The 21794-nt window shown below is 43.8% G+C and overlaps 2 protein-coding genes and 1 long non-coding RNA gene across 13 annotated transcripts in view; 1 reads left to right on the forward strand and 2 right to left on the reverse strand.

The window, feature by feature from the left end:
- CEP350 (centrosomal protein 350) overlaps nt 1-9114 on the reverse strand; it is a 61974-nt gene extending 52860 nt beyond the window's left edge. For 8 of the 11 annotated variants that reach the window (XM_081011990.1, XM_081011985.1, XM_081011984.1 and 5 more), the window contains exon 1: nt 4263-4430. The gene's annotated coding sequence lies outside the window, so the exon portion shown is untranslated. Of the gene's footprint in view, nt 1-4262; nt 4432-6510 lie in introns of those variants that run through there. The other 3 variants (XM_081011991.1, XM_081011986.1, XM_081011988.1) reach the window with 2 other exon arrangements.
- LOC308480673 lies at nt 4721-7121 on the forward strand. The gene is made up of 2 exons (XR_013988214.1): nt 4721-4913; nt 6389-7121. It is a non-coding gene; the product is annotated as an uncharacterized lncRNA (long non-coding RNA).
- A 160-nt stretch (nt 9115-9274) lies between the features above and the next one.
- On the reverse strand, nt 9275-21099 carry LOC308480548 (uncharacterized protein). Its single transcript, XM_081012229.1, has 7 exons — nt 20484-21099; nt 18427-18501; nt 17674-17718; nt 16123-16206; nt 14746-14814; nt 11926-11964; nt 9275-10494 (listed from the first exon to the last, which is right to left on the reverse strand). The coding sequence occupies exons 1-7, from the start codon at nt 20947-20949 to the stop codon at nt 9677-9679; spliced, it is 1596 nt and encodes a 531-aa protein (XP_080868355.1). The 5' UTR covers nt 20950-21099; the 3' UTR covers nt 9275-9676.
- Between the last annotated feature and the right edge of the window lie 695 nt (nt 21100-21794).

Consider the following 21794-nt stretch of genomic DNA (forward strand, 5'->3'; position numbering starts at 1 on the left):
ACAATTGAAGGCATACGCCTCAAGTTTTATACAGTAACAGGAATATTGTTAGAAAAAAATAGTTATGACTCCTTCCAAAATGGATAATCCATCCTGTGATCTTTGCTGATGAAAAGCAGCATATAAATACTTTAAAACAAACGAACAGAGTCCAGATTAATATTTGTTATACCAGTTTAACTGTAGGGAAGCTTTACAGACACTAAGCTATTTCCTATCAGAGCCATAGGTATTTGTTCATTTACACTGCTGACAACCAGTATAGGGTTGTCACATGAATAAGAATGTGAGCTGCGAGCCAGGACCTCACCCCCAGCTGAACTCTCACTTTGTCCATAGCAAGCAACTATTCTCTCAAACTCACGTCACCTGCCTATGAAACGTAAGGATAACGCCATGTTCACTTTCTGTAGTTCAGAACATGTGTTTTCTTCCTAAACTTAAAGTGCGATTTTTGTTGCATCTGTAGTATTTTATTGAATTTTTAAAATAACTTAGTAGAAGTTATTTCTAAGTTAATATGATTATGCTGCTCAGCTGCAATTCTACACAAGGGATATCCTTCAAGACACTCAGCAGGAATTATCTTTAATAAACATGCACAGGATAGCACTAAGTTCCACTGATTTTAATGAAGCCAATGAAGGAAGTTAAAGCAAAGACCAATATGAAAGTGAAGCAGCAAAATCCACAGAAAATGTCTGGGGGAGGGCACCTTAAAGAGGAGCCCTCTTACTGAATGGGTTCCTAAACCATCCTTCAATAATTTTTTCCAATGCAGCTTAGAACAAAAATAGAAAATACAATAACCTAATAAAAACAATAAAGCCACAACAACGCATAGAACAGCAGACAAGAATAACAATCAATTCCAATAACAATTCTTGGATAAAGGTATTCATGTGTCACCAAAAGAACATCAATTGGGTATGCCTCCTGGGAAACAATTTTTAATTGACGCTAACTTTTAACAAGTGACAGGGTTTGAGGGGAATACACCTTTAGAGGTCCTAAATAATTCAGATAAGAAACTCCTGATCGACTGGGGAAAGGCAACTTGTTACTAAAATCCAAACCTCTCATAAGGGGGACAAAGCAGCCAACATGACATCAATTTTATAAATAGGGATGTGGGGAGATTCAAGAATTTACAGGTCAGCATCAGTTCCTGGTAGATTATGGAATCATAAATAAAGACAGAATGATTAAGCATACATAATCATTAAACCAGGAGTTGCCTATGTGCAGCCCATGGGCACAATGGTACTCTTGAGGATTTTCCATTCTGCTTGTGAAGCCTCTGAAAGAAAACAACACACACACACACACTGCCATTCACTGCCCCCTTTGTCATGAAGTGGTGAGGATGGTTATCTTCCCACTCTCCCTTTGAAATAAGCATATAGACTTGATGAAGGAAGTTTCAAGAGTGACACTCTGTTCCTCTTTTAGCATCATGCACTTCCCAGGGCTCAGATGGCACCTGAGCAGCTGAACAGAAAGCAGAGCAATAGTGAGGGGCCAGAAGGAAAGGGGGGGGGGATTCATCTGAAAGATTGGGAGGTGGAAATTGGAGTGACCATAGGTGAGAAAGCAGAGTGTCATAGGAGTCAGTAAAATGGAGTTTCAAAGACAGACAAAGTCACTTCCAGTCAAACTTGCATAAATTACATATTTTTTCAAACTACCTCCCCGCAACCCCATCACACCACATATCAACTGCCTCCATTGATGGAACCAAAAATATCATGGTTCTGGTGCTTTCCAGTGTTGCTACACTACAAAAACATGTATCTGTTTTTTGATATAGTATTAACCAACTTTTTTTCATAAATGATCTGGGGTCAGGGATGAGAAGTGAGGAATCCAGTTATATAAATGACACCAGGTTAGTCAGATGGTGAAATCCCAAGTATCAAAAGAATTTATCCAAACTGGGTGAACAGACACTAAAAACCACTAAAAAGACCAACAATGAAAAAGTGATGCAAAATGGGGCAAAGAAATCCAAACTTCACATGCATCAGGGGTGCCAAGCCTGCCTATGAGCTAGATGAGACCCACAGGGCCTCCCCATCTGATATGTTAGCCCTCTTCCTAGGCTTCCTTCTCTCCTCTTCAGCTCAGCTGTGGCTGCTGAGTAGCTGCTGTGGTTGTGGGAGATTTGGAGTGGGGGGTGGAGGTGAGGTTTGGCAGCTGAGAAGCAGGGAAGGGGTGTGTGGCTGTAGAATCCTGCTGCTTATGGAAAAAGATCGCTCTCTTCCTCCATTGGCAGCTGACTGTGTTTCTGTGCTGCATGCTGAAAAAGCAAAGCCTGCTTCTCAGCACCCATCACAGAAATGCAGCAAACAGCCAATGGAGAAAGAGCACAATCTCTTTCCACATCAGCAACTCTCTGTGTCCCTATGCAGAGCACTGAGAAAGGGAATCTTCTTCTCTATATAGATTTGTCCAAATCAGGGTGTGTGTGTGTACAGATGTGTGTGAATGGGATATGGGTAGATAGATGTGGCTTTGGTCTTGCCCACTTTTGGCTCTGGCCCTATCCACTGCCCTGAAGGTTACTCACCAGAGAATGTAGTCCTAAGGCTGAAAAAGCTTCCCCACTGCTGACATTCATGATGGGGTCAGAACCAAAAGTGACTAACTAGGAAATCAATCTTGAGGCAAAGCTCAAAAAAGTCAGTGTGCAGCATAAAATAAAAGCATGAATTCAATGCTAGCAGTCACATTCAATCGATTTCTTAAGTCTGGCAGTGTAATAGTGTGGATGAATTCAAGACACAGCCACATCTGGAATATTATGTGCAGTCCTGGATGCTCAACCTCAAAAAGGACTCTGTAGAATTAGAAAAGGTCCAGAAAAGGACAGCTAAAATTATGAAAAGTGTTTGCAATTTTTTTTTTCAGATAACCGTCCATTAAGAGGCATGATAGAGGCTTATAAAATTATGAATGGTGTGGAGACATAACTTTTTCTCCACTTCCTAGAATATTAAAACTCAATTCACCCAATGAAACTGACAGCTGAGGGCAGATAAGAGAAAGCACTACTTTGCACAATACATGGTCTATGGAATTCACTGCCACAGTATACAGTGATGGCCACTGGCCTAGGCAGCTTTAAAAGATTAGACGAATGCATAAGGTATACAGGTCTTTTGGCATGACAGCTAAATGGAACCTCTGCATTCAGAAAGCAGTATGCTACTGCTGACTACCATTTGCTAGACAGCAAGAGAAAGTTTGTTGCCTTCAAACTCTGTCGGGTTCTTGGGGCATCTGGTTGACATGGTGAGAAATGGGTGACATGGGTGCTGGACTGGATGTTTTTTTGATCTGATGCAGCAGAACACTTCTTACAGGAGAGATGAACAGACACCCAAACGGATCCAAATCCATGTTTACTCAGAAGTATTTTAGACCAATGGGCCTGATGTGTACATGCAACTGCAGCCTTAGAAGCGCATGGCTTATATCGAGCCCTTAGACTTTACATTTCTTGGTAGCAGAGACCTGCCTTTTCTTTCTCTCTCACCTTACTTTTTAAAAGCGCACAGACAAACATGCGTGCCTGGGGTACCTGCCCATGCACAAACACAGTCTTATGCAGCCTCCCTGTGGCAATTTGCAATCCGAATCCCAAAGTTAGAAACGGCATCACGTCTGCACAAACTTCTGAGCCCACATGTATTTCTTCTCCTTCCCAGTCCCAACATCTCATGTTCGTCAGCAGGCACTTTGAATAATAATAATAATAATAATAATTTGTTATTTATACCCCGTCCGTCTGGCTGGGTTTCCCCACAACTGAATTCCCCACAACGGCCGGGACACGTAACTAACAAACAAACAAACAACAGTAGTAGTAGTAACAACAACAATCTATGACGGGCTCCCTGAAATTAAAGGGCAGCGCTTCTGAAAACAGGGCCAGCCAACAGGAAACCCGAAGGCAGAACTTGTCCCTTTAAACCAGGAAGCAGCAATGACAGCCCTGGCCGAACCTGAGAGAGAGAAACAGGGCGGCGAGGAGAGGGGAAGCGAGGGGGAAGCGGGGCGCGGGAGGTTCACCCGCGGAACCCCCCGCTACTAGAAAACACCCACCGACCCCACAGTGGGGCCACCACACCCGGCCGAGGAAGGGCCCCCCGCCCCGCTCGCCCTCCCTTCATAAAGCCCAGCGCCCCGCTTTGGCCTCCGGGCCAGTCCCAGGGTGGAGGCCGGTGGGCCGGACAACCGGGAGGCCTCCTCCCCCTCACCTGCTCTACCGCCGTCTCCGTTCTTCCCAGCCCCTTCCCGGCGGGGCGGGTGAGGTAGCCGGTTCATCTCGTCAGCCTCCGGGAACAGGGCGGCGCTGAGGGGGGGCGGCGGCGGCGGCGGGCCCAGAGGCGGCTTCAGCGGCAACGCCGCCGCCAGCCCGGCGCCATTACCGGCCAGCAACTGACACACAGGGACGCGCGGGGAGGGGGGAGGAGAGGAGAGGCGGCGGCGGCGAAGGCGCGCGGCAGGGCGGGAGCCAACCTCCGGAAGCCTCGCGAGATGTCAGAAAGCGGGGGGGGGAAGAGAGGGAAGTGGCAGAGACCTTCTAAACATGGCGGCGGTTCCGGCCCGCCACGCCACGCCCTTCTCCGGACGTTGAGCGCCTGGCTCCGCCCACTTCGCGAGGCGGTTGGGAAGAGAAGGAAGAGGCTGGTAGTCTATAGCAGGCACGTTCAAAGCTAAACAACTCTGGTCATTCCTCCCCCCCCCCCCCCAACTCAACAACTCTGTGCAATCCTCCCTTCCACCCACCCTCGGTCCTCCGCCCTCCAATGAAAAAACTGCATTTTTTATACTGGGAGTAGATCGCAGTCTCTCGGGAGTTGGACGTGCCTGTTCAATAATAGCACCTGGTCCCATGCTGCTAAAAGGTACCTGCCTGAAATAATTAAAAGTATTTCCACTTCTAAGCAGCACCTTGAGATTACTAAAGATCCAGTGACATTTGCCAGACTTGCATACGCGTCAGCATGGTTGTAACTGGTCTTACTCAGGGTCGGAACTTTTTTTAAGAGTTCAAGAGGCCTCATTCAAACATTAGTGTATCAATGTTAGTAGCTGCCTTCCTGTGATAGTAAAATGTAGGCATCAAGAACCTCACAGTAAGACCACTGACTTGGTTCCTTAAGGGGAAGGAATGACTGTCTTCTCCATGTAACTGACATATTTATCAAGGTGGCAAAGAACTAAACAAGGTGGCACTTGCGGTGCTGTCAGCTGACTCTTAAAAGCAGTAAACTCCCAAATGACAACCCGTCACATAAACACGGATCAAGGTGCGCAGTATACAAAGCCAAGCCATTTTTGCAGCCAAGGCAGAAATTGCAGGAGGCACTTCTCCTTTTCCTTGGTAGTAAAAATGCAACAAATTAGAAAATATAAAGAAGAATTTGCTACGCTGCCTGAAATCAATTCCCTAAAGCTGCCACTTCACTCTGCCTAGTACTGTAATGGCAGAGCCAGCCCATACTTGCTTTGATCGGACCATTCTTGGACTACCCCAACTATGCCTCTTCCCCTTGCATGTTCCAACTTCCTCCATTTGGAGGTTAAGGAAACCAATTTGCTATGAAAGTCAACGTACACAGGCTACAGTAAGCATAAACCATACCTTCCCTCCGATGCCGGACTGGAAATGCACTTCAAACTGTAGTTAGAATTCTAAATGACTGTTAGCAGTAGGCCGTTACAGTCCTGATTCAAACAACCACAAACTCATTTCCCAAGTAAATAAATGGGGGGGGGGGGTCCAACAAGACAGAGGCACGTTTAATCAATCTGCTATCTACTAGTAATATTGATCTACACAAGCATAAATCCCTCCCATTGATTTCCACAGTTCACAAAAGCAACCAAGGGTTTAATTGCAGCCAAAGTACACAAGATTTCCCCTGCAGAGTCTACATTACAGAATGGATTCTTTTCTAAAAATGAGAAAGAAGTGATGCACACATGCAAAAAGGGCACTTGTAAGCACACACCCCAATACAAAATCACTGGCAAAGGCTGATTACTCCCATTCTAATTCCTGCAAAAGGCTACTTTAAATAAGATTAATAGGGCACCATTACAGTTTTGAACATTGCATGGCTTGTTTAATTTACTAGTTATGCTGATAAACTAGAAGCCAGTTTCTATAAGTAATTTTCAGAAATGTACCTTTGGGGGGGGGGGAAATCACCATAATTCCCTACTCACAGTGATTTCCACTTCCCTCCTCTAAATAGTTTTTTAAAATCCACTCTAGATTTGCTTTTGCTTTACAAGTGAGTGAAACCAAAAGAAATAGACACTCCACCTGCCACAGATTTTGCTTCATTCAGTGTTTTCCCGTTAAAACCTACAGGCCTGCAGCAGGAGAAGACACAAGACAACCCTGGTCCTTTGTGGGAAAGTCATATTCCATTTTTAACGTGACCCTTTTTGAGAAAATAATTAGCATTTTAAGAAACGCAACAAAGCTTTTACCTGCTGGAAACAAGCACAGATGGCAAGTAAGGGAAGAACCAAGAGAACTTGCATTTTAAAGCTGTTTCGGGTGAACTCCTACCAAGTTCACAAAGCAAGTAAATCGTAGCTGGGCAATCTAAATGCTGGCAGGGAAAGAGAGGAGGGCTGTATGTAAAGAAGCCTGCTATCATTTTACATCAGTCAGATTATTGTGACTGTAAAACAGGGGCGATGGAAAGTTTTCCACTCCACGGTGCTCTTGCACACCCCTCCTAAAAATAGAAAGTGGCAGCTGGGTGTTGCAACTGAAACCAAAGATGATCCATGAACGGCGTTAAAGGAAGCCTGGTGGTATTTTGGGAAGGGCTGCCTCCACCTGTTGAGGCCGGGATGAGAATTGGCCACACTCAGAAAAATCCATATTCTACTATCGTGGTTTGAAATTGGATAGAACCAGAGGAAGCTGCGAAATGAAAACTGGTGCCAAAAATAACTTGTGTACATTCTTCCTTTTACAAGGCAAACTTTCTATTCCTCTTAGCTGTCTCCAGCTCTAGTTTTAACGCTACTTCTTTGAGCTGTGGTGCTGTAAATGAATCTTAATAAAGCAGAGCATTAATATAACTCCATCCCAGATTTGGAATCACTACTTTTATTGATACTGCCCTTCTGTAACACAGCCAAAAGCTATCAAATTAATGTCTGTTTCTATATGCTGATCATGTGTACAATTAATTCTTAAAAAACACAACAGAGAAACAATCTTTTTTCAAAAGGATATTGAAAATAAATACTATAGTATTGAAACACTGAGCAGCAATATATGGCAGTAAGTTTATACTATATTTATCTGTCCCATCGGTTGATCTCCAGGAATTAAAAGCTATTGTATTTCAGAAGCATCCAATGAACACAGAGTTGATTTGCTGATTGTTAGGAAGCTCAGTTCATGAACAGTGCAAAGTAGTATTGACGCTCCAGGAGCCACTACCAAAAAGTCCTACACGAAATGTTCAGCATACACTTAATAGAGAAGACAACTGTTATAGCCACTCCTCATAAAGATTTTCTGTCCACTCATTCATTTAATAATTGTGCTGGCAGGATGTATGGAATCTCTTATATTATTAGAGTAGCACCAAGAAACAGCTGAGTAGTCAACAAATACATGTTTTAAAATTATTTAGACATAACTATATACAGTGCAACTAGATCCCAGGTTAACAAGTAAATGGAAGGGAGATTTCCCCTTTCTGGAGGACTGGGCCATTCTGAATAATATGGGATGGGGGGGGTGAGACACTGTTAGGGGAATGGTACAAAGGTGAACCTCTACCCAATTCTGAGCAAATCCCTGTTCCTATAGCAGCTTCCCAACACCATTGCTCAGAAGGGCATACCTCCCGCACCAAATGGCCTTTTGGGAGGTGCAGGTGACCTGAGCTCTACGAGTTATGAGTTCCTGGCCTAGAAAACTTCAAGACCCTAATGCCTACACTTTATAAACCACTTTACAGGAAAATATTTTCTTAAGACCTTCATGTATACATAAACATTTCCACGTGCTCTGGCTGCCGCTTGTGTTCCACACTCGAAAAAGGTGTATTCAGTGTTAGGCCCCAGGAATCTTCACTTCAAAGGTGTGACAGCCAGTTTTAATATAAGCCACTAAAGCATTTCTGACCTTGAGTCAGGAAGGAATGTGTAGCTGCATCATGTGCAAAAGCTCCCAAATAAAGAAAAAACATTCTACAGAACATGGCCAGGGGCTTTTCTAGCACTTCCAGAGGCGGCCATAGTTTCCGCGGTTAAAATCCACTTACTGTAGATACACTTGGGGACAAAGAATGGCACTCTGGTGAATCTTCAAAAAGCAAGGATGACAATTGTGCTGAGAACATATTTCGAAAATGCAGGTTTTGCAAGTTTCTCAAACACAGTAAAATCCAAGTGGCTCAATTATATAAGAATCAGTAAGTATCAAAGTCCTGAGGTTTGCACATTACCATTTACATTCAAGTACATACATTCATATACAATTAAGATGTATAGCCTGACATAAACTGAAAGCTGTCTGGAATGAAGCATTCAAAATATGTGGGCTGTCACACTTTACCAGTTGTCAGATTCAAATTTTACATGGAAAGTTCCATCTTCCTGCGGGGCAGGAATCCAAACCTGGGGGGCGGGGGGGGGGACTTTAGTCTTCATTTCTGCAATAAATAAGTTCTGCCCAGCGCAAAGACACCATTAAAACCTGTGCTTATCTAAAATAATATTTAATATTCATAAGTTTCAGAAGAGTGAATTATTTTGAGAAAGGAAGGACCTTGAAGCACACCAGTACAACACTTTTAAAAATCTTGATTGAACTATGGGTTAATCTATATCAGTGATTCCTTCACTCCTTTCTGGACAAGTGCAAAAATGTGTGTTTACAAAGGCTGCATCTTGTCCACCTGGGACCCCCATATGCCAAAGGAAATTCATATTGGTCAGTCTGGCAGGGGATCGACAGAGATTGACGAGCTTTGTAGTTCTGGATTAAAAATACTGGCATTGTGAAGACAATCCCAATGTTAGAATCTGGACAGGGCATTTGTGTTTGTATGTGAAGGCCTGCCACTCCTGACTAGAAATTTGAATTGCATCATTATGTTAATCAAACCCAACAACAGGACGTGGCTAAAGCAAACTCCAAGAGCCTGCAATTATAGGAGAGTTAGTCCATCCGAGATTTTGGTAAATGGATGACAAGAGTTGTTACTGGATATACGAAGTATTAGTGACACCTTTGAGTTTGCGTTTTATTCTAATACACTTCAAGTACAAAGAAGACAGAACCATGTGCTTATTACTATTCATTAACTTGTTGCTCCCATTTGCAGTATTCTCTGAAAGGACTTCAAATTGTTAAGTAGTTCTAGCAATCCATATTCTTTTGAGATGCAAGGTCCTGAACTCTAAGAATTACAGGAGTGTCACATAAACAGAACTATGTTATGCTCTACAAGTTCTTAATATGTGAATTTCCAGCTTATTTGGAAAGGAATAAATCAGATTTAAAATTTTGAAGCACACACCGAAAAGAGTCAGTTCTGATTACCAAGCTGGAAATACAAACCCTATCCAGCCATTAATAGATGTACATGCTGTATTGTTTTCATTCTCTCTTACAAAAATATTATTTCACTTGCAAACAGTTTTCCTGAGGAAGGACATTTTCAGGCCACACAGGTAAGACCAGGTGGGATATGCGGCTCCACAGCCCACTCAGTTTGTCTGTGTCCATGTGCTTATAGGAACCTGGCATGTCTGAATTGGTAAATTTAGCCCAGAGGAAGTCCCTCACTTTCTCCTCAACTTGCAGTGGGCTAAGGTCCTTTCTTAGAGTTTCCTCATCCAGAAGAACAGTTAAAAGTAGGGCAACATCCTTAAATGCTGCATTCTCATGGTCACAGTACTTGTAAAATATCAGGGTGGAACCAGCAGGCAGCGACTCAAATCGATGCACGACTGCCACCTTCCTGCCTCCCTTGAACCCAGAACTCAACTCTTCGTCCACAAGGAGTTTGACATCATCACTGTCTAGAGTGGCTTTGCTGGCCCCATCAATTTTTATTGTAGAAGCATGCTGCGAGGATGAGAAAGCATCAGCAAGCTGGTTGCTTAAACATTTCAGGGCATCTTCAGCTTCTTTTGCAGCAGTGAACAATAAAACAGCTGGTTGCAAAAACGGTTGAGAAGAGTTGAGGCGTTTCTCCAAGATGACTTGGATTCCCTTCCACAACTTTTTGTCTTGACTTGGGTAGCTGCTCATGAGATCTCTCATTTGTTTCTGAAATGCTTTCAGGGCTTCAGTTCGCAGGTTATTTTCCAAACTACGGTACGATGAATACTGAAGCACATACCATCCACCACCAGCAAGGCAAACTACTACTACTACTACTACAAGTGGCAGAATCCATGCAAATGCGTGTCCCCGATTAGACTGTTTAGAACCTAGTGCACACATATACACAAAACAAAGGATGAGAAAAAATACATACATCTGAGTTTCATTTTAGAAGTTGCTTTTATTATTCTGGCTGATTTCATCACCATTTCAGGCAGATTGGAAGGCACACTATTGACAATTCAAAAGAATTGGACTTCCCCAGAAAAACAGCAAAAAGCAAAGTGTTAACTTTAACAAGTTCAAATTAAAGCTTGCTTTTTGAAAAATGTTCATAAATGAAATATTGGGACTGAAAATCTCACACATGGCACAAGCGGGCATTCTTAAAGTCAGTATTTGGCAGTATTTATGGCTTCTCCGTTATTGTTCATTGCAAGCTTGTTTCTGCTGGAAAAAATACATCTTTATGTCAAAATTCTCCAGTCTCAACCAATAGATTTGTCTGCTAAAGTGAGTGAAATAAATATTCTCCCCAACCAACTTGTGGATTGTGACCATCTGCAGATAAGATTGCTAGATGGAAACAACCTCCTGTTCATAGCCAAGTGGGATCTGCCTCATAGTTGCAGGGGTGGGGGGAGACTTCCTCCTAAATATGACTTAGGGAGAGAAAAGGGTAACATATCCTCTTAACAGGTGCAGCCCAATAACAATTGACCCCACCTGTAGTGAGACCCCATGTCTGCATTTTTTTTCTTAAAAAAAAAAAAAAAAAAAAAGGTGCAACTGCACAAATTCACATTCAAGTTTATCCCCACCTGCCAGAATCTCTCCAGTGTCTCAGACAGGGATCTTTCCTAGTCCTATCTGGAACTGTTGTGGACTGAACATGGGGCCTTTTGTATGTGTACTTTACCCTATTCCATCACAACAGAAATAGATCACCAGCTGGTAGAGTTTTTACATCACAAGGAATAAGAAGGTATGTTTTAACATCTTTTAAGGCTATTCCCTTCTCATTCAAAAGGAAAATGTCTATCGTACGTGTTTTCCTGCTCGAACAACTCTGCAGGAAGCAGAGTTGAAGTAACTGCTCTTCCTTTGATGGAAAGAGTGTTCAAGCATGCTGGATTGGTTGTGCAACCAAGTTCCCTATGAGAAATCTAACTGCGCAACCAATCCCTGCAGAAAGCAATTTTGCCAACCTTATGCCCAGCAGACTAGAAAAGCCCCTTGGGCTGTAGTACCCAAGCGCTAAACAACAGAATTTTGACACATGGGCAGAACATCCCAACATGTCGATCATTTCCTACCCATCAAAGTTGGCCTGTGGAGTGGAGAAAGATCTAGCCCATTGAGGCAAAATGGTTCCCCACCTGATTAAAAGCCTAGATTTTAGACAAGCAAGTCTGCATACATAATTACAGAGGTGCAAGGTTGTCAAACACATTTCAGTAAAAAAACCTAGATTTTATCGGTGGTATGAACAGACACCACAACAACAACACATAGTCTGAAAGAGGAAAATACCTTACTTTTGGGAGCAGCATGTGGTTGGTTCTTTGGCACATGGGCTAGAATACAAACCAAAGATAAGAGATTTAAGTGCAAACCAATCCAATTATTTTCAAATAAAATTCAATAAATAAATTCCATAAACTTCATGATCCAAATTGTCTTCCTACAAAAAGAGGAATATTCTCATCATATTCATAAGGCAACGGGAGAACAGCACAACAGGAATTCATATTTGAATCCAAGTAGCTATAATATTTATAATTTCTGGAAAACCCAAACATGCATTTGCTTTGCTGTTTTAAGGCTATAAAACATATTCTGTATAACTTATTACATAATAAATGTAGCAGAGTATAAATGCCTTATAGTGTATAGCACAATTTAAGTACCTACATTTTGTTCAAATTGTTACAAATGCAACAGCTTTCTCTGTTCCATCTTTAAAATACTGTACTAAATGTATATATTTTTGCCAGTTGGAAAAACAGGAAGCATTACAATAAATAAAAGCAAGTATTATTATTTGGGTAAAGATAACAGACTCCATTCCAGTCAACATTATCCAAAAAGATGAAACAAAAAAACACACCCTGCATCACTTTGAGGAAACAGTGGCAAGGTGGTACATACTACAAACAATTATCCGTCTTCAAACTGTTTGCAAGTCTTCAGAAGTATTTAGCCAAGCTGTATTAGTAATTACCCAATACAATAGCCATGTTTGGACATAACAGCATGTCATGGCTCTTTTGTCAGGAATGCCTAAGGCTAGCTATGCATTTAGGTAGAGAGGGTTTCAGGAACTTTGTTTCCACTTTTTGTTAAGTTCAGTTCCCTGTGCTGTCCAAATCTGAAAGTTTAGTTAACACTAACTAAGACTAGTTTAAGCAAGCCAGCTTCGTGTTAAAGTAAAGGTAAAGGTAAAGGGACCCATGACTGTTAAGTCCAGTCGCGGACAACTCTGGGGTTGCGGTGCTCATCTCGCTTTACTGGCCAAGGGAGCTGGCGTACAGCTTCCGGGTCATGTGGCCAGCATGACTAAGCTGCTTCTGGCGAACCAGAGCAGCCGTTTACCTTCCCGCCGGAGCGGTACCTATTTATCTACTTGCAGTTTGTGCTTTTGAACTGCTAGATTGGCAGGAGCAGGGACCGAGCAACAGGAGCTCACCCCATCACGGGGATCGGCAAGCCCTAGGCTCTGTGGTTTAACCCACAGCACCACCCGCTGGTTTTAATTCAATGAATGCCTCCTCCTTGCTATGTGGGAAGAGAAAGAAGAACCTGAGCCAGAGGCTCACTACTAATACAACTCGTTTGTGACACTTAAACATAGCTTGCCATGATGGCTGAAGGCTACCACTATCTGAAACCATTCCTGGGACCCATTTTGAGAAAGTGAACTGTAGTCAACACGTTATCTTAAAACCCTGCCCTAAAAAGCATTTCATTAATTACAGTGGTGCCCCGCAAGACGAATGCCTCGCAAGACGGAAAACCCGCTAGACGAAAGGGTTTTCCGTTTTGGAGGTGCTTCGCAAAACGAATTTCCTATGGGCTTGCTTCGCAAGACGAAAATGTCTTGCGAGTTCCTGCGGGGTTTTTTTCCTTTCCCCCCCCCTTTTTCCCAAGCCGCTAAGCCGCTTATCAGCTGATCCGCTAAGCCGCTTATCAGCTGATCCGCTAAGCCGCTTAACAGCTGATCCCTTAAGCCACTAAGCCGCTTATCAGCTGATCCGCTAAGCCGCTTATCAGCTGATCCGTTAAGCCACTAAGCCGCTTATCAGCTGACCCGCTAAGCCCGCTAATAGCGCTAATCCGCTAAACCGCTAATGGGCTTGCTTCGCAAGACGAAAAACCCGCAAGACGAAGAGACTCGCGGAATGGATTCTTTTCCTCTTGCGAGGCACCACTGTATTCAAAAATAAAAGTTCAAGGTTTTTCTTCCCCAGTTTACTCCTATATTTCCATTTTTCCCCCACAGAAAAAATTGAAAAAAGATCTCACGATAGGCCTAATATTTCTGTTTCCCTACCCAAAGCCTTCAACAGAGCTTAGAGTCTTCCTTACATAAACCTCATTACACTTGCTTATTTTAGTGAAAGTATCTATGCAAGGGGGAATAGGTGAAAGAAATAGGTTTGGAACAACAGGTATCAAGTGGGACATATATTTCAAGAGAAATATATTGGGTTTAATGCCAATTCCATGCACTGCTGCCAAAACATAGTACTGGAACATTTCACACTTATCACACCTACCTAGGACAATATGAATATTATATATTTATGAATTCAGACCTTGCATTTAGATACACTTTCAACAAAAATGTATCCGTTTAGAAGAACGCAGGGAAATTCTCTTATTCAACCACAGGCTATGTCCAATAAAGTCATCCTGTTTGGGCAAGGATTTCCACATGTGCAACAGAACTTTCCCCGACTCTCTTGCCCTCAAATCTATTCTATGGGATTCCTCCACCTTCCAGAGCCACATGGGGGGGCACTTTGGGAGAGGGGAGCACAAGGAAGTTCCACTGTGCAAGTGGAAATCCTTGCACAAACAGAATAACTTCATTGGATACAACCCAATGTTTCAGACTAACAAGGTCTGTCTGTCTGTCTGTATTTATTTCATTATATACCACTGCCAAACCAATGTCTTAAATCTCTCCTCTTTTACTTTCAAACCCAGAACTAGATCTACCATTCATCCTGTCAGTGTTCTATAATCATGTAATGTGGAATGAACACACATTTAACCTACAGCTATAAACATGAAAGTTTTAAAATAAAAGCAGGCAAAATACCCACACACAAAAACTGAAGTTCCATACAAACCTTGCGTTCTCGCTCTTAACTTTGTCTTCTGATTAAGCCCTTGTGGTTTCTGAACAAAATAATGTGCATCTAAAAAAGAGGATGCAAGGAAAAAAATACGGTATCACATTAGTGATACAAGGAACCAACATAATCCTAAGACTGCAAAAGGAGCCCTAGATGGAGAAAGCTAGCTAGGGGTATAAGAGTAAGACAAGCTTGCAAGGAAACCCAGCTCTAGGGGCACAGGGAGCCCCAGACGATAGTTCAATCAGAAAGTTAAGCAGACAGGTGAGGTAAGAATCTCTGTAGGTTAAGGGTTAGCAGCTTACAAAGTTTTCTGATTTCACCAAATTGTTCAGAATGGTAAGAACAAAAAAATGATAGCAAGGAGTTTCAAAAGGAAGTAAACTTGGGGAAATGGGAATTAAAATGGCAATGCAAAGCGTCAATGTAAGCACATGTAAAGTGATGCACAGTGGGGAAAAAATCCCAAGCTCCAATTTGGTCTCCACTTGCTGGGACTAACCAGGAAAGAGACCTTATGGTCAAGCAGTGAAAATGTTGATTTGGTGTGCTTGGAATACTGTGAACAGTTATGGTAACTGCACCTCAAAAAATTGTAGAGCTTGGGGGGGAAATCCAGAAAAGGGCCACCAAAATGATCAAGGGGATGGAGCTACTCCTTTTTGAGAAAAGTTTACAATGTTTAGGGATTTTTAGTTTAGAAAAAAAAGCAGGAGGGGAATATGATACGATATGATAAAGCTAGGCATGATGTGGAAAAAATGAATAGAGATAAGCTTTTCTCTCTCACGATACTAGACAGCTAAAAGGAATTACTTCACACAGCACATAGTTAAACTCTGGAATTTGTTGTGATGGTTACCAACCTGTACAGCTTTAGAAATATTAGGCAAATTCATGCAGAACTAGACTAAATAGCAACTGGTCACGATGGCTGTATACCACTTCCAGGATCAGAAGCAACATGCCTCCAAATGCTGGGGGAATATGAGCTGGGAAGTGCTATTGTGCTTTGTTCTGCCTGCAGGTTTCTTGTTGATATTTGGTTGGTGCCACTGTGAGAACAGAATGTGGATGATACCGGTGTTTGGCATCAAGAGTCATTTTATGTTTTATCACTATATTGCATGTCAAACTGCTACCTGCATGAAAGGGCTCTGATCCAACCAGAGTTTCAGGCAATGCACACAACCGCTTTTGGATACGCACAATTCAATCTATGGGTGCCGCAATGAATTCCTCACAGATTATAGCTCTATATTATGAGCTGCCTAAATTTCTGGAAAACTGCAGTGGATAAAATACAAAAAGATCCTGCACCACATAATAAACTGACACCCTGCCAGGAATAGGAAAACAGGCAACTGCTACCTTCTATGAATCTGCTAGCTGACTGAAAATTATCGTGCCAGATTTCAGGTCTGTTTTCACTCTCCACTTCAGTTGCTTCATGTTCTGAAAAGATACAAATGTTGAATCAGAGCCTAAAGCAATAAAACTATTTAATCCCATATTTACTTACAGCCCCATCTTTAGATTTAGGTTTGGTCAGCCATGTGCTTCAACTAATTCATTAAGATGAGTAGTTACTTTGGACTAAATGCATATTTCAGGAACGAACTTACTTTTAAGAAATACGCACATAAAGAGCACCACACTGAATTGAGTTCAGACACTTCCTAGAAGTTTGCAGAGCTGCTTCAATATAGGTGGTCCATATTAGCAGTCTAGCGAGCTCAACAGCACAGGAGTGGATGCTCAGGAACAACTGTTTAATTGTCAATTGTTCTGGTCATTTCCACGTTTCACAAAGTGACCAAAGTATTGAAAGAACCACCTGGAGCTCCAAGAACATGCAGAAATCCGTTAGATTCCAGAAGACCATAGGAATAGGTTTACAGTGGTACCTTGGTTCTCGAACGTAATCCATTCTGGGAGTACGTTTGACTACTGAAATGCTTCAAAAACCAAGGTGCGGCTTCCGATTGGCTGCTGGAGCTTCCTGCACTCAATCAGAAGCTGTGGAAGCCATGTTGGACTCTAGGCTTCTGAAAAACGTTCACAAGCCAGAACATTTACTTCTGGGTTTGCGGCATTCGGGAGCTGATTTGTTCAGGAACCAAGCCGTTCGAGTACCAAAGTGCCACTGTACTACCCTTGCAGAAAAGAACACACACTACATACAATCTTAAGCCTCAACAGGTAGCCGTCTCGTTATAACATGGGAGTTTAGCTAAATATCCCATTTAGACCACCTTCCAGTTTAATTGATAACACTAGATCCAAAGTGTGACCTGCTACATGTGTTGGGCTACAACACATTGGGACAGAATCACTGTAAGTCTACTCCAACAGTAATGACTAATAAATAATTAAATCCCCCCTGTAAGAAGCCCCTCCTCCAACATGAACATGCTGATAAAAATATCAATAGTGCTGTCACCATCTCAAATGAAACAGGTAGCTCCTCAATTAAGAGAAGCTCTTATAGTTCCTAATTTATTGTCATCATGGACCTAGGCAATGACCTTTTAATTTGCCTGCAATTTTAATCTTTGATAAAATGGTAGCATTAGAAATCTGTTGAATAATTGCTATTTTCTTTAGTTTACTACCTTCTTGCAATATACCCGGAAATGTTTTATAACAAAGGGTGAGGTATAAATAAATTTGAGTTCTGTGTAGGCAACACCACAGACTACTGCATTTCACAAACCTCTGGGTCCCACCAGTTAGATTATTCCTTCATACCCATGTGTATGTGTAGACATGAATGTACCTCCCTATAGGGATAGCACTTCATGCATCTATTAATTTGGGTTCTGGAGCACAAAAAGCATATGCCACAATATGCTTTAGTGTGCCGTAGGTCCCAGATTATAATGGCTGCCTTTCTGAAATTCAAAAGCAAAGTGATCCAACCTGATTTATTTCTTGTAGAGTCTCTGGCTTGGTCATAAGAAAGCCCTGTTAAGACAAGAAATTATTCATTAGTAATCGATATAATAAGAAGTAAAAAAAGAAAGCTGGTCAATTTGTGAAGTGAGATTTCAAATAATGCTACAAGGGAAAATACATTTACTTCAGCTCTAGCTTCCACAATTCTTGGAAATGCAAAGTTATATTTTGTTCCTTTATTTTATTGGTATAAATAAAGGAACAAAAATTAGGAGCTGGGTATCTGTTACAGAGGATATGTTTGGACAATCAAATCCTGGTATAATAAACCAGGATATACATGAGCTTTGTTTACCTGCACACAGCCTCTGTGACCCCACATTATCCCACTCTTTGAGGAAACGGGGCAACAAGCTGCAGTTGACCATAGCTTCCCATTGCATCTGAATAAGGAGCCAACAATTTCCAGACATGCAAAAATATGAAGCAATTTGTTTACAGATGACTTCCAAATCCTGGCTTGCTTGGAAGCATATCCTAACCATAGTTTCTCAGTTCAGATGCAACAAGGAACCACGCTTGTTTCCAGACTCATGCAAACGCAGCAGCAAACAGGCTGTATAAAACTGTATGAATCTGAACAGCCAGAGTCAGAATCAGTTGAATCTAGTCAGATTTCTGAATTTCCATGAATATGTACATGTAAGCACTGTACATATTACATCCAAGTAATATAGAGCAACACAACTTTGTTCAAGACTGTTGTAGGCATTTTACCTGTCCTTGGACTTCTTCTAAGAGCTGGTCGAACAAGCTCAGAGTCATCTGCAATTCCCAAGATGTTTTTACTCCCTACCAAAGGAAGCAAAGTAGAAATGCAAAGAATTCAATAATCAAATAGCTACTGCAGCCACTCATATCCCTCAATTACGGAGAAAAGGCATCAATTTAAGAGCACAAGTAGAACATGCAACCCATGAGCCCCTAAGGACTCTGAAATAGAGACTGAATATTTGGCCTTCACAGGTTTTATACACCTGTCACTAAGACATAACATTAAATATAGGTAAGCAAGGCAGATTTTTGAAGATGTAATCAAGAAATGCTCCAAATATCTACTACTGGTTAGCCAATTTTTTCCCCTGCCAAATGATCACAGAATCATTAAAACATTATTTGCTAGAAAAATATGCTTATGTGACAAGTAAAGTCCCCATGTTTGGGGCATAGAAGAATTGACAGAATCTGATTAAAATAGTTTCAATAATTATGTCAATTAAGCAACATTGTCTGATAACAGTTAACTACAGTCATACCTTGGGTTGAAGTTGCTTCGGGATAAGTATTTTCGGGTTGCGTGCTGCGGTGACCAGGAAGTAACACGCTCCATTACTTTCGGGTTTCACCACCCACGCATGCGCAGACGGTCAAAATGACGTCATGCACATGCACAAAAGCAGTGAATCGCAACCCACGTGGGCATGGGTTGCGTTCGCTTCTGGATGTAAACGGGGCTCCAGAACGGATCCCGTTTGCATCCAGAGGTACCACTGTACTGTTTTACAATGATATGCAACTGGACCTATGACTTACTAGGAGAAGACATGTAGACATTCCTAGAAACTAACAATATACAGTGGACAATCGGGTTGCGAACATGCTCCATGCGGGATGCACGTTCGCAACCTGCAGCGGCGCGTCTGCACCTGCGCGGGTTGCAATTTGTCGCTTCTGTGTATGCGCAACTGCCAAAACCCCAAAAAACGCAACCTGAAGCGTCTGTAACCCAAGGTATGACTGTTTAAGCTAAAGGCAAAAAGCAACCATTTACATACCATGACATCCCTCACGTACCATTTTTCTTAGTCACTTATTGTTTACGCAATTCTTTCCTTCTGTGCATTCAAAATAGATGAAAATGAGGAAAAGGAAACAGAAACCTAACTTAAGAATTGTTGCAGCTTGTGAAATTGACTGTGCCTTCTCAACAGTAAGCCCAACCAAGTTCAATGGGACTTACTCCTAAATAAGCATATATAGGGTTTGCAGCCCAAAGATATAATTTGATTGGGAATTCTCTGGAAAAAAACTCCATCAGGGGGCCTCCGTGAGATGCCACCAACCACTGGACTTCCAATCCAGCAGAGGCAGACTTCAGGTAACCTTTCGTAATATGGCACCCTGCGCAAGGGCAAAGTCCCGTGTGAATCTTCCCAATGTTGTGCCCCCTTGGCTTTGCCCATGTGTGTAAGGAAACCACCTGCACCACCCTGAAAACAGCCTTCTTCAACCATGAGCATCCCGCCCCTGGAGAGGTTCCTGGACTACACAACCCATCATCCCTAACCAACAGGTCACGGATGATGGGTGCTGTAGTCCCACCAACGTCGGCTGAGGGAAGAAGGGTTGCTTCAGTCCTGTATATCTGAAGGAGCGTCTCCACCCCCATCGTTCAGCCCGGAAACAGATATCCAGCGCAGAGGGCCTTCTGGCGGTTCCCTCATTGTGAGAAGTGAGGTTACAGGAAACCAGGCAGAGGGCCTTCTCGGTCGTGGCGCCAAACCTGTGGAACGCCCTCCCTTCAGATGTGAAGGAAATAAGCAGCTATCCTATCTTTAAAAGACATCTGAAGGCAGCCCTCTTTAGGGAAGTTTTTAATATTTAATGCTGTACTGTTTTTAACACCTGACTGGGAGCCGCCCAGAGTGGCCGGGGAAACTCAGCCAGATGGGCAGGGTATAAATGAATTATTATTATTATTATTATTATTATTATTATTATTCGACCAAACCGAAGCGAGCCAGCCAGTCTCGCCCCCGCCGCTGCCCACTCACCTTCCGAGGAGGCGGCCGAGGCTTCTCGCGGGGCCTGCCTGTCCTCCGCCCTCTCGGGCCTCCTGAACGGCGTCGGCGGGTGGCGCCTCCCGGCCGAGCGGAGGCCGTAGGGCGCGGCGAGGGTCGCTTCCTCGCTCGGCTCCCCTTCGTCGTCCTCCTGTTCCTCGTCCACGTCGTCGTCGTCGTCCTCCGCTCCCCTCATCCTCCTCCTCCTCCGCAGCCTCCTCGCCGGCGTGGCCGGGTGCTCCAGCACCTCCTCGGAGAAAGTCACTCCCCGCCGCGGCGGCTTCCTCCCGGCCGGGCGGGAATAAGGAGTGGAACTGCTGAGGGGAGTGGAGGCGATGCCGCCGCCGCCGCCATCTTGAGAGGCGGTTCTCCTCAGGGGCGGCCTGGGCGTCACGTGACAGAAGGCCCCGCCGCCGCCGCCGCCGGCTCCTGAGGAAACAGCCGGGCTCTCTCCCAGCATCGCCTCCCGCTCGCTCCGGGCCGCCCTTCGCGGACCTGGCCGGCTTCAAACCCCCGGCTAATACGCAGCCAGCCACTGGGGAAGAAGCTGCGAAGGTGGCTCAGCTTGCCACCCGGCCTCGTCCTCTCAGCAGCGCAAATACAGTCAATAAATAAAACTCCGCTGCCTCTTCGCCTCCGCCGACTACTTGGCCGCCTCAGTCCCTTGCCCCGTCTCTCTCCTTCCCTCCCCGGAACTCGCGCATTCACACGAGCACAACTTTCCTCCTCCTCCTCCTGAGGAAATTCTTCCTTGGCGCCTTCTCCGCCTTCGCCTCTCCGGCCTCGGAGCGAAACGAGCGGCTTCCCAAGAGAGAGGAGGCCGCCCCGCTGCCGCTCTTTCCGGGCTCCTTCGCAGCTGTTTACGTTGCCGAGATGAGGGTTGCCCTCTCGGGCGCTTTAGTCTTGGGATTGGCGAAGGGAGGGAGCGGGATGAAGGCCCGGCCCAGCTGCTGCAGCCGCCGCCTGGGAGAGCAAATAGGTCGGGCAAGAGGGGAGCGGAGGTTTTTAAAGCACCCTTCTGCGGCGCCGTGTAAATATAAAACAATTGGAGAAGCTCCAGATCGGGTTGCAGGGCGACGCCGGGAGCCGAGTTACGTGTCGGTGTGAATAGGCCGACATCCCCGCAGGTTCATTCCTTGGCAGCAACAGGGCGCCTGTCGAGGGAAGCCGCTGCCCCAATTTCTGCTGCCCTTCGCAGATGAAAAGCTTAATTCCGTTTAAAGTCCGTTTTGGCCGGCATTTCCTTTGGAAGGAAACTATTTCTGACTACGACTCCCCCCCCCCCTTTTATAAACGCAAACGCGA

This window comes from Podarcis pityusensis (assembly GCF_964106645.2).
Source record: "Podarcis pityusensis genome assembly, chromosome: 6".
In the NCBI taxonomy this organism is placed as follows: Eukaryota; Metazoa; Chordata; class Lepidosauria; order Squamata; family Lacertidae; genus Podarcis; species Podarcis pityusensis.

What these genes read in the sequence shown, in the direction of transcription:
- LOC308480548 (XM_081012229.1), bottom strand. Translation starts at nt 20,949, where the DNA reads ATGCTGGGAGAGAGCCCGGCTGTTTCCTCAGGAGCCGGCGGCGGCGGC. An exon ending in TAGAAGAAGTCCAAGGACAG is followed by an intron (nt 17,719 to 18,426) that starts GTAAAATGCCTA and finishes TTGTCTTAACAG; the next exon opens with GGCTTTCTTATGACCAAGCC. An exon ending in CTCTACAAGAAATAAATCAG is followed by an intron (nt 16,207 to 17,673) that starts GTTGGATCACTT and finishes GTATCTTTTCAG; the next exon opens with AACATGAAGCAACTGAAGTG.